Source organism: Lipophrys pholis (assembly GCF_963383615.2).
Source record: "Lipophrys pholis genome assembly, chromosome: 6".
Taxonomy (NCBI): domain Eukaryota; kingdom Metazoa; phylum Chordata; class Actinopteri; order Blenniiformes; family Blenniidae; genus Lipophrys; species Lipophrys pholis.
Genome location: NC_137629.1, coordinates 17,745,938 through 17,763,666, shown reverse-complemented (window position 1 = coordinate 17,763,666; position 17,729 = coordinate 17,745,938). Strand labels below are relative to the sequence as shown.

At 40.1% G+C, this 17,729-nt stretch overlaps 1 protein-coding gene across 1 annotated transcript in view; it reads right to left on the bottom strand.

The window, feature by feature from the left end:
• Positions 1-17,729, bottom strand: part of pigg (phosphatidylinositol glycan anchor biosynthesis class G (EMM blood group)) — an 88,587-nt gene that overhangs the window by 9,264 nt on the left and 61,594 nt on the right. Inside the window, exon 11 of the mRNA XM_080466115.1 lies at positions 3,611-3,920. Coding sequence (XP_080322241.1) covers positions 3,611-3,920 — 310 coding nt within the window. The remainder of the gene's footprint in view (positions 1-3,610; positions 3,921-17,729) is intronic.

Here is a 17,729-nt window from a genome sequence, read left to right as displayed (position 1 = left end):
GAAAAACACAGAGGTGATAGAAGAGATTTATTTTCGTGGAAAATAAATAAAAATTTCGGACAAAACTGAATCCCATGAAAACTGTCTGGGAACCGAGTCGAAGTCCTGCAGCCCTTTGATGGAGTCAACATTATGCCCCCCAAAAAAGAGCATATGTGGTCGAACAGATTAGAAACATTTTTAATCTGGGAAAATATTACATTCTTGGCTATGGCTACTTGGTCCTTACCATGAGAAGAGGCGGGAGAAGAAAGCTTTGTTTTGCATGTTCGGCACTTATGCAACAATAGACAAACATCTGGAAATGTTGTCCCCTTATTGTCTGATGCAGGATTGTAGCTGCTCAATAGATTTGGGTCGTCTTTTTTAGAATTTTACATTTTTGTTGAGCCCAATGTTTTTTTTTATTGGTGAAAGATCTGGACTGCTGTTGTGGTTAATGCAGACGTGGGCTAACGATGGCCCGGTGAAATCTGCACATACTTCCCTGAAGGAGATATTGTCTGGATGGGAACATGTTGCTCTCAGTTTTTTTTTTCTTTTTAAGAAGCATAAGTAACCTACACCATAGGCCATCAGAGATGTAAGGTTTTGAACTGGCTGCTGACAACAAGCTGGATGGTCCCTCTTCTCATTAATTGCCAGGACATAAACGAGGTTTCTAAAAAGAATTTCAAATTTTATCTAATCTCACAGAACAGTTCTACTTTGCTCCAGACCGTAGATCCAGAGAGGAGGGATTCACACATGGTTCTTCCCTGTATGATAACACTTGTATCTGGATTGCATGGTGCACTATGTTCTCAGACAGCGATTTATCTCCGGTTTTTCTAAATATTTTTGTTGTATAAGCTGTAGATAATGAAATCTTCAAAACCTTTGCAATTCATGACACTGTTTCACAAGATTTAAACAGTTTCTCCAAGATATGCAACGCTCATCTTTACTTCAGAAAAACTCTGCCTCTCTTATGACGCATTTAAGTGACGTTTATCTATAAAAACACCAAGTCCCAGGAGAATATAAACTGGGAGTCATGACACTGGAGGCAAACATTGTTGTTACTGTCCATCTACTGAGCATGTGCAGAAGACCTATTTACTACAGCTGAGGTGCGCTATTTCCATGGAGACAGAGCATTTTTAAAAAGTTCCACCTTGGGAGCCGTTTCTCAAAAAGTTGCGTATTCAGTGGCTCCGAGCACTGTGGTCGTGTAAACAGACACTCAAAACACAAGAAAAGTTTGGTTTTCACTTGAAACCTAAAATGCTTTTCCCCTCTTTTGGGAATAGATAGAAAATGCTCCAAAAATATATACTTTTAGCTCGTACTACTCACATTTGTACAACTTCATTGTGACATGACACCATTGCGATTACCTCAAAATTAGCTACATCTTTTCCATGAAATAGTAAATTGTCTAATTTTCAGCATCAGCTCGGTTGTCTACGTGCGTTTATGAGAAAAACTCAATCCTAATCTTTTGGGAATTAGGATTGTATATGATGTGACAGAAGTTTTAAAACATCAAGTACAAAGATTAGAGTGGTGGTACTTTATCCAGCTCAGGAAGAGCTCTAAAATGTGTAAATAAAGCAAAACAGAAGTGTTTCTTTGCACTTGTGTGTGGTTTGCGCTGCATCACTGATAGGGTGAACTTGTACAAGTGAACCATGCTACCATGATAATTAGGCCAGAGAATCAAAAGTCCCGAATTGCATTCAGAGAAGGGTATTTACAATGGAAAACATCATGAATGGTGATTTGCTCCTTTGCAGAAGCTCATGCCTGAAGTGTAAACACATCCTTGCTTGCCTTCATCAATAATCTGGGCTTGGGATGACGATAAATCCTCAGAAAATCCAGCAGAAGTGTGACTTGTCTATCACTCCCAATGAAGGAGACTGCTTAATTCAGACAGCTGGGGTGAAAAAAAATGTTTCCAGAGAAAGTTAAAGTGTTCGGTGACACAATTCTACTTTCCAGTGACACTAACAAAGTCTGCAGCTAAGGTTACCTGGAGTATTTCCCATAATCCTCTAGCCTTTTGTGCATTGGGCTGCCAGAGAACAAGGACACTTTGAGGACTTCAGCCTTCTGCCAAAACTTATAATGAAGCTTCTGAGCGGATCAGCTAGTTTTCTGGACTTTAAACATCTCACGGCTCCGATCTGTTTGCAGCCCAGAGCTCACCAATCGACTGTAACTGTACTCGCTGATGACATTTTAATTGAACATAATTTTGATTATTCTGGGCAACACCAGGTTTTGTTTCCGAGGAGTAAACCTAAACGGCACGTGTCGCCACTTTACACATCCATTACATGGTTTATAGCTGCATCGAGAGCACTGTATGACTCAAAAGTCTGTAATTACACGGCTGGATGCGTAGAAGGGAAAATTGTTTGGTGGCGGTCTATTCCCGAGCCCATCATGGCATTAATGACCCCCAGGGTGATGAGGGCTGGTAGATAGTTAGAGGCTCAGTGTTGACGACAATACACAGCAGATAAGCAAACATGTGCCACAGGTAGAAGTGAAATCAAAGGGCAGGTGTCGCATCTGCATCAATGCAACACTAATGCAACAACTGGCATGGGATGAAGGTAATGCAGTTTATATACAAACAAATACCGGCCATGAATAGGTGACAGAGTATATCAGTGGTGAACGATCCTCAAAACTCTGCTTCTTTCTGTGTCACAGCCTTAAATTACATGTCTTTTACAATCAGACTCACACATTTTTCCAGTTACACTCCCAGCTACTTAAACTAAAGTCAGCACGATGTATAAAATTTTGATGAGAACATTACCTGCAGATATATACTGTATGTGTGGCAGCTACCTGCAGATCCTCCGTGAGGCGAGTATTACTTGGATTAGTCTCTAAAAAAGGCTTCACTCATTTAATTCCCTGCAGCAGGCGGCATTTGGCTTCATCCTGCTAATCTCACATGGCTAACTCATGATGCGATAATGCCACAAGTGTCAAACATCTGAATCAATCTAAAACCTGCAATGTTGCAGCTGTGCTTTACAGTTAATAGTTCATTAGGGTAAAGGTGACTTCAGCTAAATGGCAATGATTGGTTTTACCGCACTAATTAACCTTTTATGAGGCAATTAACCATATATGATCAATTATAGCCTCTTCTTGTTTCCTGAAAACTGTTATAACAACCTAATAATTACATAACACATCCTTTTTCTGATAGAGATAAAAAAAATTTCTGGACATCAGTAGTTTTGGTACAATTAGGATGGGACAACAACATTGTGTGTTTTCATGACATTCACTGAGAAAATTAGCTTATTTAGAGATCTTTTTGTTTGGAAATACAATATCAGTTTTTACAATTTCCAACAGATTTCCATGACGCAATTTAGTGGTATATTTTTAAGTATAATCTCTCCAGCTGCTCCTGGGTCGACCCCAGGCTCTGGTCCCAGTTGGAAAACCTCCAAAGGGAGGCGACCAGGGGAAATCCTAATCAGATGACAGAACTGCCTCAACAGGTGTTTCTCAGAGTGCAGGAGTCTCTCTCAGAGGCCCCCACAAAGCCACACCATTTCTGCTGCTTGTGTATGTGATAACATTTGTTGCCTACCTGAAAGTAAAAGAAGGCCTGACCAAACCAGTAGTGCATGATGGTGGTCTGGGCCGCGTCGTAGTGGAGCCTCTTCCAGATGAACTGAGCCATCAGGGTCTGGATCAGCAGGCAGCAGCAGAGCACCGGCAGGTTGTGCGAACGAAACAGCAGCGACACCAGCAACACAAGGCCACTGTAAATCTCCCATAATCCCCTGCTCTTCAGTTTGGCATCCGCTGTGATGATCTGTGATCGCAGCAGGTCCTTGGTGCCCGTGAAGAGGATGCCCAAAACGAAGACATAAACAAAGCGTGCCTCCACTGTTCCCCTAAAAGAGACGGAGAAGAGACTGTGTCATTTTCACCTTTGCAGCGAGCCGGTATCGATTTTCTCCCCGCGCGAACCTTCAAGCTCAATATTCAAGCAATTGTAGTGAGTGACTCTGAGAGACAGACTCTGGCTGCCTCGCTGTATCTATCCACTTGTTTAGCAATTAAATGTCAGGAGATGGATTTTGGAGTTTGAAGAGAACAAAGTAACCCTGCTTCATCCAACTACTTAACACGATCGCAAGAAGCTCAATAAAATGCATCAAACCTCTTATCATATCTATTTCAATAAAAAAAATGCTTAGTCAAACTTCAAAAGATGCAAGTGTTCTCAAATGACCAAAACAAACAAGCAAAAATAAATGGATAACTCACACTTCCTAGCATGACTGTCGAGAAGCCATCGCAGTAACACGCATGTGCTTCATGAACATTTCAGAGACCTTTTGCTATAAAAGGTTTTCAAAGTTCACTGCTTTAATTAAATTCTTCTGACTGTGACTCATAACCTGTCCTTCATTCAGTATGCAGTGTGTCAAAATAATGTTAATAATTAAAGCAATGAGACCGGGAAGAGAATGACTAGCTGCAGGAGAACACACGTTCTCAAACCCGTTGCTTTTTCTGTCCTGTTTGTCGCTGCACTGCAATTTAAGAAATGATGGCGTGAACATATTTACAGTACGTTTTAAGGTCATGTGACAGTAACAGGTGCTACAGGTTGTAAGAGGCAGTGAAACAATCCAGACGGCACGCCAATCCTGAAATTTGCTTTTAGAATTAATGACGGCTGAGCCGGAAAGCTGTCAAGTTTCACATGTATAATTTTTGTTTTTTCTCTATGCCATTTATGGCAGTGAAAGGTCTTCGCTCACAGATTCATTATTCAGGTAGCCTCACTGACAAGACTCCTGCTGCAGCAGGTTTGCTTTTCTGGCTGGATAACACCAACTATGCTGTTTTCTTCAGCTCAAACAGACACTGCTGTGGCCAGACCATGTAGTCTGTCATTTGTTGTTAACAGAACATCCCCCCCTCCATCCCTCTGACCTTGTTTGTTTTGCGGTCAGAGAAGCAAACGAGCATCCACGGCGTTGTGTTATCTTTCTCTCTGTCAGCTGCCTGACTATTCTTTTTAATCGCTCAATCACTTGTTCGTCCGGAGACTTCTCCTGTCCACCAAAACATACACCCGGTGCTTTCGTCTTCATTCTGGAAAGTGGCATGTTGTTGTGTTTCTCTCTCGTTTCCTGCGTAACAGGAGCACTAAACCAGAGACAAACCTATTCGTATCACAGAATAAAACTTGTTCCTCTCTCTATTCACCCGAGGACTGTGTGCTTGTCTCCGTGTGTCTATTTATTTTGCTGTGGGAAGCTAAATCTGTTTAAACACTCACATTATTGAGACTAGTCAAACGAAAAGTCAACAAAAAACCCCATGAGGAGGATCCGTACATTTTAGGTAAAGACTGTTTTCAGGTTGGCAAATTAGTAGTTATTAGAGGTTCCTGTCTTAGATTGATGCCACTTCCTCAAATTAACCTTGTTAAGTTCCAGTTTATTGTGACTTTGCAAGTCATATAAACAGAACGTGTCCAGTGAAGCTGTTGTAAGTTGTAGGATTTCATTCAAAACAACAACGCAACTTGAAATAGGCACACACACCTCAATAAAATCAGTATGAATAAATCATTGAAACAGTCGTTAATGCACTTAATGCTAACTTTCACTGTGCGCACCCATCTTGAAAACTGAACATGAAGCTGTCCCAACATTACCATCAGACACAGACCTAAAAGAGGCAAGTCTTTAGCTTAGTATACGTTTGTATACGTGAAGTATTTTTGTTGACACAGGCAAAGTGAGTGGTCGAGAAAATGTCTTGAATCTCTCCCATCACCTCAGATCTCAAACATTACATTGGTCAATCACACATTTGGAAAGAAATATGACAGTTCAACTAATGAGACAGAGCACAACTGCATCTACTGGAGATGAAGTAGTATATTGGAGCTTTCAAGGCTGTCGGAGGTGTGTGTAGCGTTGACACAAAGGCTGTGCTGAGGTGGTTCATGGCAAGGCATAGCCTTCGCATATTGTTTGATTTTGGAGTTTAAATTATACTTAATAGCATTTCATAAGTACTTAAAAAGTTAGTACCATTTTAGATCATTTGAAACAATTGAAAACACAAAAGAAGCCGTTATGATCTCCGGTCAGGTGACAGATTATAAACATTCATACTACTGATATTTAAACTGTCGCTCATGTAAAAGTACATTAACCACAAAGAAATATTGGGGAAGACATCAAAGACATCAGTCACTAAAGTCTAGTAGCTGCATTTCAGTGCTTTTTTTAGTGTCACCATTAGTTGCTTTGAGAGGGTCCTTTTCTCAACCCTGCAACATAAAATGCAAAAACAACAAACTGGTTGTCAATACAAAAATAATAATGGAAGCAAAGATGAGTTTTGGAATTCAACCAATGCATAAGTGCACCAATACAAAAATGAATACACATTAATATTGCAATATTATGTTTTGGTGGTGTATCGATTCCAAAAAACTATGTATGGATTTTTAAATGTGGTCTGGATTTATGGCTATGATCGAACGTTTCGTGATTCAGCTTGCTCTTTATGCTTTGTGGGCTAATCTTGGTAGACCGGCTTGGCTTGACTTTCCCTCTGGAAGAAATGGCCGAGGTTCCAACAATGCCACCGAGTGGCTGAAAAAACAAAAAACACAACTAAAACTTTATTTTTTTTATAATAGCGGCTGTTTTCTTTCAGTTACACAAAAGGTGGTACTACTGGATAATTGAGGGAGAATTTGAAAGAATAAAAAAGATTTAAGTGTTTAAAGCTGTACAGCAGAGTATAAGTTCTGCATTTTTGCATTAATGCGAGGCGCTGCACAAAATTATATTAAAAAATGTAATTCAAAACAGTTTTATTGAACCTAAGGAAAACAAGTGATTAGAGAAGGTCTCCAATAATTGCAGAGATAAAATCTGATAAAATGGCCCCCGATTTGGTTCTCAGTGACAAAAGTTTGGACACCTCTGGCCTAAGGTTAGAGTTTGTCATATGAATAAGTAACATAGTTGTGTCTTTAACATTTTTGTCTATATCGTTTTCAAATCACTGCTGTGTAAACGCAAAACTGTTCTGAAATGAAGATGCAAAAACGATGCGTTTTCACTTGAAATGTTAAGTCTGCAAGGAATTAATGTAAGCTGATGGAAAGTTCCAAAAGGTATTCAGCATCATAGATTAAGAAAGTTTTTGTTTGGAATAGTTGTGTAAACAGAAATGTACATATAAAATCACAATAATCTGACTTTTCTAAAAAAAAAAAAAAATTCTGACTTGACCCGTTTCACCACACATTTAACAAAGCAGAATTTCCCCTTCAAGGTTAGCAGACTTCACACAGTCAGCAGGAGCTACAGATGGACAGGATCTGTAATGTGTGTCCTGTAGTGCCCAACAGTAAGTCTGTGTTTCACGTCTGAAGCGACTAAAAGGTTAAAAACAAGTTTCCATGAACTTGTCTTCTAAAAAGCTCACTCCACAAAACTCCCTCTCCCAGCTATCAATTATTTATATACTGAAAAAGTCCCAAATTGAAGCTTTAAAGGAAAAGTGCTTTCGATTATGAAGGCAATTACATTTAGTCTCATTTCCATTTTAGGCATTCAGCACATACTCCTATCCAGGGAGGCTTCAATGAAGAGATTTTTTCCCAATTCACCCCTGCTCTGTAATTAACTTACACTTTTTATTATTTGTCCAAAAATGAGGAGTGTGTAAAGTCCTTTATGTAAACAACAAAGAGACAACAAACCCTCGGCGAGAAAAGCGAAAACAACAAGATGCTGGATCCCGTTCCATAATGGATTGAGTGGAAATAAGAGGCATTAAGAGGTAATGAAGTTAAGAAAATTACTGCACTTTCAAGGAAAAATCACCTGAGGAGAATGAGAGCTAATCGTATCCTCTGCAAACAGAAGCACAGTCATTTACAACATAGTGCTTCCTATATTGTCACCTCTGGATTTCCTTCAGAGCAGATAGTTTTAATTATCAAAGAATGGAAAGAATGAGGCGCTGCTTGTAGTTACACGCTTGAACTACCGGTGAGGGTGCAGTAGACATTCAGGCTTTTATTACAATCAGTCTTGATTGCTGTTAAAATTCTGTATGTTTGATCAAAGCATTCATAAAATTACAGGAGCCAAACTAACCAAACACCAAGAAAAATGAACATTTCAGTCAAATCCCAGCTCTATTTTAGAGGCCTCCAGTAAATTTAACAGGAGATTTTAAGATTTTATATCCAACTATTAAAGCTCACAGGACTTGCACCGCGGTAAATGTCAGCCTTTCTGACCCAAATCTTCCATCATAACCTGATGTCCTCAAACAAAGCTGTACTCAGTGTCCCACAAGCCTACGCTGAGGTCCAGGGGTGAGCGGGTCTCTTCTGTTTGCACCACAACACATTAGAGCAAACACCTCGAGGATATTACACAGCTGAGCTCTCCGTCTGCTGTCACCCCTGTCTTTATGTGTCTTTATGAGTGTTCCTTTATGAATGTGACCTTGAGGGCTCCATCTTATCGTTCAATCTACTTTACAGTAACAGCTGCTCCGAGCATATCTTAGTGAGCCTTTACTTTGGATTTAGTGTGTTTTTTTGTTACCAGTTTTTATGTTTTATTCCATCTTGTTTGACTTTTACGTGTCTATTCACAATGTAAAGCACTTCACCCCGTGGAACGTGTCATTGTCCAGCTAGTAAAATCTGTCGTAACAAAACTGTGATAATTTTTGAAAATGTGCCTTTTAATGAAAGATATAGCCTTTAAAAAAATTTGAAAAATTTAACTAAAAGTTACATTTCTGAAGTAGAAAATGTAAGAACACCTCCGATATTAAAAAAAATTATTTATTTATGCTTTCTTTAGCAAATATTCAACATTGAAGATGTTGCAGATTTGCAACAGTGTCCCCAAAGACCTCATTAAAGAAACATATTTTTAAATCATTATGTGAATATTATGTTTGTGTTTAGTCTTGTTAACTCACTGAAGTCATGTTAAATTGCAGATAGACACATAAGATGTTGAAACCCATGGTAAATATATTGTCTTCTTTCGGTAAAGATCTCACCATCTCAGGAGAAATCTCTATGTTCAAACAACAAGGTCAGAGGTAAAACCTTCAGGCCCTCGGGTGGCACAGCAACAAACATGTATTATTCTGTACTGGACATCACTGCATGATCTGAGGTAGGCTTCAGTTATCTGTGTGTGTGTGTGTGTGTGTGTGTGTGTGTGTGTGTGTGTGTGTGTGTGTGTGTGTGTGGTGTGTGTGTGTGTGTGTGTGTGTGTGTGTGTGTGTGTGTGTGTGTGTGTGTGTGTGTGTGTGTGTGTGTGTGTGTGTGTGTGTGTTTTCTTCCCTTCATAAGCAGATGATAACAGTGTAAATGTGAATTGGATGAAACTGTTGTTTGTCATTGTGGACTCATGCTCTTGACGATCTGCATTAATCAATAATATTTTGTGGAGTTTTCTAGAAGTTCTTTTAAATCTACATGAGTGGTCAGTTCTGGAGGGTTGGGAGTTGTTTGACTATGTCAACTTCACCTGTAGGCACTGTGACTGAGAGGATTAAATGATTAATGGTCCAAATATGGCAAAGAAAGACAACAATGTCTAAAATCTATTCTTATTTTCTTACACTACTTTGAAAAAGCTGTTTAGAGGATAATAAAATATATCAAAAGTAGATATCTCTGTGAAATGTCATTGACAAGAAATTAAACAAATATGAGGCGACAGTGACTTTGACCTTTTTGCCACCAATCTTTTTTTAATGAGATTGAACAAGTGTCCTACATTTGAAGACATTCCTTCAGGGCATGTGGGAGATGAACAGGAGGAAGAAGTTGATAGACATCTCAAAAACATAAAGCCGGTGACCTTTGGCTGACACTGGCACTATTAAACCAGCAAATGGCTCAGTATCAATAAATATCATAATAGGCTGAACCAGCCAGCCTGCTTGCACAGTAACACAGAATTCCCAAACTGGAATACCAACTGAATCCATTTGCACTTTTCTCACTATGTGAAGTCTGCCCTCAAAAAAAGGTCATTTCACCACCAGAGACCAAGACAGCCTTCAAAACAATATCTCACCTTCATGCAAAGTCGTCTCTGCATATATTTCCAACAAGTGCCTTTGTATGTTCAGGAAACGTTCTGCTCAAGAGCATGACGTGTCTCCAGTCAAAGGAAATCACACCGTGAAGGGGCATTTCTTTTGCAGCAGGATGCAGACAAAGCTGCAAAGGTACTACAGGATAAGAGCTGACCCTGAAGGAGTTCAGCTAGTATTGGACATGAATTATTAATCAGAGTGTTTTATGGAAACCTGTTCCAACGGAGGAAAGAACCAGAGTAATATGCTCCATACAGCACTATTCTTTATTATTCAAAACTCCCCTTACAATATGGCAGGGATTGCAGTCATCATTATTTTATGCAAAGGAAAAGCAGAAAATCCAAGTCCAGATTTGATTTAAATGCAAGGACAATGATGGCCGGTAGCTGCTGGGTGGACATGATAACTAGTGGCCAGGATGGAAAATGACGAACTCATCCTGCTAACCAGCACACCTCTTGCCAAACAACCACTATGATGCATTTAATGTGATCGCTATCTTACAAATACACTGAACAGAGTAGGCAGGGTGGAAAATAATACTCGTCGGACACAATTTTCCCTCTGAAACCTGAAGCTGTAACTCTCAGAGACTGGGAACTAATCCACATCAGACTGAAACAAACATCTCCCCCTGAAGATTCTGTATGCTGGAAGGCATCTTGTTTGCTTTGACATTTCCAGAGCAGAATGCATAAGTTGTTCTCTGTTTCGGAGTAATAAAAGCAATTTGCAGTTTATGCAATTTTCCCAACTGCAGCCGCTTATTGGCTGCTGTTTTATCAACAGTCTCCCGATTAGACTCGGTGTGCTTTAGAGTTGAAGGTGTGAAAGAGGCAGATTTTTGCTTATCAGATTCCTCAATAATCGCTGCTCTTATTTAAATTAACCATGTAGCAAATGTTGCATTATGTTATCTGCAAGCACCCAGCAATAGAGAAAGGCAGCCTCAACCAAACAACACGCAAATCATCAAGTTCCAGCCCTGATATATTTCTTGTTCAATTAAAGCAGAGTGGTCAGAAACTTTCAAACAACTAACAGTCTTTTGAGGAACTCAAAACCCCCAAATTATCAGAAATTTACACTGTAACATTTTGAAAATGATGTCCGTTGTACACGGAAACACCAGAAAGTGGTTGCTGATTTTTTTGTAATGAAACCACACACATACAGCAGAAAACAATATGCTATAAACATTAACAACAGTGAGTTTGTGGACATTCGTATGGACAGACGACCAAGCTGAATTGTTGTTACAGTGACTCTCAACTATAGAATTACCAAGTCGCAAGAGAACATGGACTGGGAGTCATGACACTCTGGAGGCAAACATTGTTATTGTCAGTCTACTGAATATGACTGTGGTGTGCATGTGCAGTAGCAGCATATCAGAATTCCCTCGTCTATGGAATCTGAAAGGTTCCCCTTGGGACCAGTTTTCAAAAAGTTGTATTGTCAGTTATTTCATTTAATTTTAAGATGCCCAAAACAAAATGAAAGTTTTCTGTTTTCAAATGAAAATGTTGTCTTGTAAACAGGGCGTCCAAGTGTGCAAGAAATGAGATTTATAACTCTTTCCAGGACGTTGTGAAATGGGGTACCCCTTGTTCAGAATTTATATATTGACCGGTTGGGTTCAGTACTTGTGGTTTTTGTACTTGGGGCGGTTCTTGTTCAGGGACATAGTACTTGTTTGAGTACTTTTTGAGAGCTTGTTTGAGTAGTAGCACTTACAGTGTACAGGGGTAGCTCTTGTGCATGTACCTGTTCTGGTTCAGGAGGTAGCAGGTTGTTCAGAGGTATTACTTGTTCAGAGTGCAGCACCTGCTCAGGGTGTGATTCTTGTTCAGGGGGAAATCCTTCAGAAGGTAGCATTTGTACAGGATGTAGCATTTGGGCAGGGAGATGCTCTTGTTCAGAGGATACTTGTGTTTCATGAGCCAGGCATGGGGCAGTGGTGGCCTAGACGTTAGAGAAGCGGACGTAGGATGAAAATTTCAAAGGTGAAAATCCCAGATTGTGGGAACTGCGGCAGCCCAGTGCTCCCAGTATGTATAGTTAAGGTTAAGTATGAATCGGATGGGTTAAATGCAGAGAAGGAACTTTCCCAAGCTGCGTTTTTGTGTAAATGCGCAGTCCAAATTTTTTCCAAATACCCGAGTACGTGTAAACGTGGTCTCAAACTCCTTGACTTTCGCTCCTCATGTCTGATTGCTGTTCCCTGCCCTGATGTGTTTCACCTGTGCCTGAGTGTGTGATTGTTGTCACCTGGTAGTTTTGGCATATATTAGGTATCTTCTGCATGGGTTGCTTTTCAGTGTCTCATCGTTAGTTTCTATAATCTCTATTTTCCTGTGATCTCCAGGATTTTGTGTTTTTGAACTGTTGGATTTTTGTTATTTTGCTCCAATAAAATCAGCTCCTGTTCTAACAACAGCTGTGTCTGGCATTTGAGTCCACCTTCCAGTAAACCACATTCAAAATGAGCACACAATAGTGGCGGTACTGATGAACACATTGTAGATCAATAGCAACTATGACTGACTATTTATTATTTGCAGAGTAAAATACATTCATCTATTGCACCGTTGAGTAATTGGTGGTTGTTTGGGTATAAACACCAACAAAAAGTGAAAAGACAGGCCAGTGGACTCATTTGCAGAACATACACCAGTCTTCGCTGAGAAAACAGATAACAATTAGCTCAAGAAACCTTTTAGTTAATTTGGAAGTGACTGTCTGGGCCAAAAAATACTCTAGATTATGAGTGGAAGTGCAGCTGAATAAACATCAATATAAAGTTGTGGTTTGACAAAGGAAACCTCCAAGCTTGCTGAAAGCCTGTTTAATATGCAAAAAAGTCTCATGGCGAATATTTTTTCTAAATGATAACTTTTATAAAAGTTTGGTGTTCGGTAGTGGCAGTATGCAAAAGAGCTATAGTCAGCAAAGTGAAGTTATTGTTATTGACCGTGAGTGGTATCAACCCTCATCAGATTCATTGTGACTTTGAAATGAAGTGTTTTTTTGCCTCCAACTTTTTCAAACCGCAAAGTAAACCACAGTAACAAATAAGAAGCAAATATATGGAAGTGTTGCCCAGCTGTGTTTCCCTGAGCAGCACATTCATTAAGAACAATGCTGAGGAAGCATTTGGCTACTTGTTGCATGATATTTGTCGAAATGATCTTGAGGATTTGGGAGCTCGACTTGGAAACATACCAAAAAAATTGTGACAACCGAGGGAGCCCCGATCAGATTAATGAGCCAAACAGGGCATTACACATTAATTAAAGCAGATACAGCAATACTGCAGGCTCAGTATTTTCATTAATCAATGGATCAAAGTTTATCTTGCCATGTGAGCCTACACGGAAAATAACTCTGCTCAAAGATGTGCTCAGATCACCCAAGTCATCTCTGCTGTACCTGTATACAAAACACCATTTATTTTTCTTCTTTTTAATAGATGTTGATCAAGGTATTTAGTGCTTTTGATCGGATCCTCACTGTGGGGGATTTTAACCATGTTTAGAAAGTTTGCTCTAGCCAGTAAAATTCAGATTATCATCATCCTCAATACTGAGTTTTAACCAAGGGTTAGGATCAGTGACACAAGAGTCTACAGGGGTGGTAGAACTTAACTGGCTTGAAGACAAAAAACTCAACTGTCTTACTACTGGAAGCAGGATACAACTGAGTGACAATCTGACTAATTTATTTTGACTTTTTCCAGGGAGATGGATAAACTTGTAGTATTTAAAAAGCATCTGTCCAGCATCTGTCCAGTCTCTGAGTCTGTTACAGGCCCACCAGATTGGATTTCCTTATTCATTTTTCTGCTTCACACACCAGGCATGCACTGATCACTGCTCTTTTATACATCAAAAAAAAGGTAACTGCACAGTCCCATAGCGCTGTCCCTACATAGAGCCTAGCTCGAGTCTGGGTTTGTGTGACGAGTGTTTCTGTGTGGAGTTTCAATATTCTCCCTGGACATCCGTAGGCCTTTCTAGATACGACTTACAATCACGACACAAACACATGATCAGTAGGTCAAATTAGGACATTTTTACACGACAACGTTTCAAGTGAAGACGCATAATTTTTTCGCTTTTGTTTCATCAAAGTTTCGCATTTACACGGCAACATTTTGAAAACTATGTAGTTAGCAGGCCAGCCAGGAATTGGGATGGTGGTTTGCTTTTGTAATCAAAAATATGCAAGCAACAATACACAATAAACATGAACAATGGGAGAACATTTTTACGGACATACGACGAAGTTGGACTGTTATTCCGAGTGACTGTCAACTATTAAACTAGTCCCCGGAGAATATGGACTGGGAGTCGAGACATTCTGGAGGCCGCGATTGTTGTAATTGTCCATCGATTCGTGTATGCGCAGAAGAAATATTTACTACGGCAGTGGATCACATGTGCAGCAGCAGCACTGTGATAGATGGTGACCTGTCCAGCCCCCGTGTGACTTTAAGTTGAACAAAGTTTGTAAGAAGGGTTAAACAGACTTACGATTTGATGTATACAACCATTTGAAGCGACAACAAGAGCAGTACTACCTGCGTATCGGTTACTCAGTGATTTTAAATGATTATTTCAATAGTTTTTGTTTTTTTGTCTTAGTTCTTCTCATTGTTTTGCATGTATACGAAGGTTGATTGTTGAATATGAAGTTATTTCTTTACAAGAGATACCAAGTAGTTCCGTTCTCAAAAACATAGCAATAAACGGAGTCTAAGGTGCACTGCGGGATTGTTGATATATTCATAGAATACATGAAGAATCAGAAAGGGTCACTATTTTAATGAAAAAGTCCTTGTATTGTTGTTTTGTGTTGCCAGGCACCCGTAATGGAATATTCTCACACCAGCTCTGCAGAAGAGCATCAAATTAAACTCTTTATCAATAACACCATGGGATGTTTACTTTTGATTGTTGCCTCTATATTCATGAATATTTAAAATTACAGGGGGAAAAAGTAGTCAAACTGAATAGTTTTCAGGGTTTTTAAATCCTGGGAGCATCCCTTCACATTGCATGACTTTGAGTCACACCCAGCTGAATCAATCTTATCTTATTTGCTGCGTTTTGAAACCTTAATAGCACTAACAGTGGACAGAAAATAGTATCCTGTCAAGCTGCAGAGCTGCCCGGATCTCATGTTACCTTGGAAACAAGCGCTGGAGCTCCAGCGAAGTGAATAAGAAAAGGTAAGTCTGTGTCCAATCCCCTTAGCATGTTTGGTGTATCCCCACTTCATCAATCACCTGCATCAGGCTAACACTTACAGAGAATCAGGCAAAACAAGTAATTCACTGCCAGAGGAGCGCTCTGAAGCTGACACCAGAGGAGGAGGAGGAGGAGGAGGAGGGGATGGAGAAGGAGGAAGAGGAGGAGGAGAAGGTATCTGAGCTCTGGTCTTTTGAAGGGATCAAACTGAGCACTATGAAGTGGAAACTATTGAAATTCAGCTGGGACTGAGTGGAAAAATTGCACTTGCAGAGTGAACATCTGTTCTGCCCGGTATAGGCAAGCTTTGTAATGTGATAACATCAATAGTCTATTAGGTTTGACTTTGAGTTTTTAGTTTGAGTTTTTTCGACTTTCTTGGGTTGTCATAGCTCAGTCAGAGACAAGTAGTCACACAGCATTGTAGTGAGCTAAAGATTATACGTTGTCGTTTGTAGTTTAGGACTGATGGAAATATATGCCTGTAAGTATTGATGCATATGTCGTTGTGTGTTTAATTAGGGTCCGAGAACCAAGGGTGCATAGGACCCTAATGGAATTCCTCAGAAGATTGGACACTGTAGACAAAACCGGATGAAACTTTGCACTCACATAACACTCATTTGAGGGTAATTGTTACAACCCAACGAGGGAGGGAACAGACTTCAGGACACGGGATGCAAAAGAATAATTTTTTACACAGTTTACTTTCAACTTTCTTTGGTAGTTTCTTGGTTTTTACAAGAAAACCCTTATCCACCTGTCCCTAAAAAAGAACAAACAGGGAAACAGGAAAAGTCTATCATAAAGGTGGGCGTGACTGCCCGGCCAAACAAACAAACAGGTGCGGCAATGGTCCAACCCTGTATAGGGCCGCTGAACCAGTACCGACATCGGGCTAAGAAAAAAAAAGAAACATGAAGAAGAAAAATAATAAAATAAAAGATGAAAACAGGACGGCCAGTCATGCCACACCAAAGAACTACTGAAGCCGCCTAAAAAACTACCGGCTACTGGGAAGTCCTAAAGAGTGAGCTGGATCAGCTGAAAGACGTAACAGTAATACACATGTGACTGACAAAATGGTTCAACAGCGCCACCTGCAAAATTTTGAAAATTAAGCCCTCGCAGGGAAGCAGACTTGACTCAGAATTAAGTCCCTGTGCGAGGCGCTCTTCTATTATCGCGATCTCAGCATTGCTCAAAATGCAGAGATCATCTATTTAGTACAGCACCTCACCAGTCTAGACCAGGAGAAGGAAAGTCAGGTGATAGCTTTGGAGGCCCAACAACAGCTGATGGCCTCCCAGTGGACAAAGACCACCTGCTCAAAGACGCTCCTGTGGCAAAAGACTTAAAGGAGAAGCCTCAAATCACCCCAGAAGACCGAGAAGGAGAAGGTGGCAGCAGAGATCCCCTGTCTGAAAGAGGAACACAGGCGTAAAAAGCCGGCACTGACCCAGATGAACCTGGATAATCAGGCCAAGCTCATCAAGCTCGCGATCCAGTTTCGTTCATTTGTTTCATTTTAATTCCACCATTTTGCACAACTGTAGCTATTTACATTTTTTTCTGGGTCTTTACTGTTTGAAATGACAAGTTGCAGATGACAGCGAGCTGTTTTAAGATGAACTCAATGACCCTCTTCACAATTTCCACTCCAGCTTCATGAGATGGAAGCTGAATGGATGAACAAACTGGAGGACAAGGTCAGATTGAAGGAGGAGAGCTTCAGGCAGAGAGAGGAGCTGCTTCAACAAGTCAGAGGAACAGAGGAGAGGTCCAAACTGGACACCAAGGTCCTCGTGGACAGGAACCTACAGCTGAAAGCACTCAGCTCCTCGTCCAAGGTGAAGAAAGCTAAGAGGAACGCTCAGGAGGAGGCTGCAAGTGGCAGAAGAAAGTGATGGAGAGAAGGTAGAACAGGTGGAAGGAGGATGAAATAGAGAAATACTTTCAGCTTTCTCTGCCTTGTTTCCTCCTTGTGTATTTTTCCAAACTTGTAACATGTTTTCTTTGTTTTTTGCCAAGATGATAAATAAACAGCCAACGCAAAAAGAAACGGTCTCTTATTTCTCAAAGAACTGTTTACCCTATCTGCCAAACTAGACACCAATGTTTAGGGAGGAAAGAAAAACATCTAATTATACAAGAACCCACCAGATCTTTACATCTTTCTTTCTTCAACTTTCTTCAACAGCCAAAAGAATTGCTCTGGTTTTCCTTTCCAATAAATTATTCTTTTTATAGAACAGCTAAACATATTTAACCTTCAAAGTGAAGATTTGTTTGCTAATTTCTCCACAGGTATCAAACATT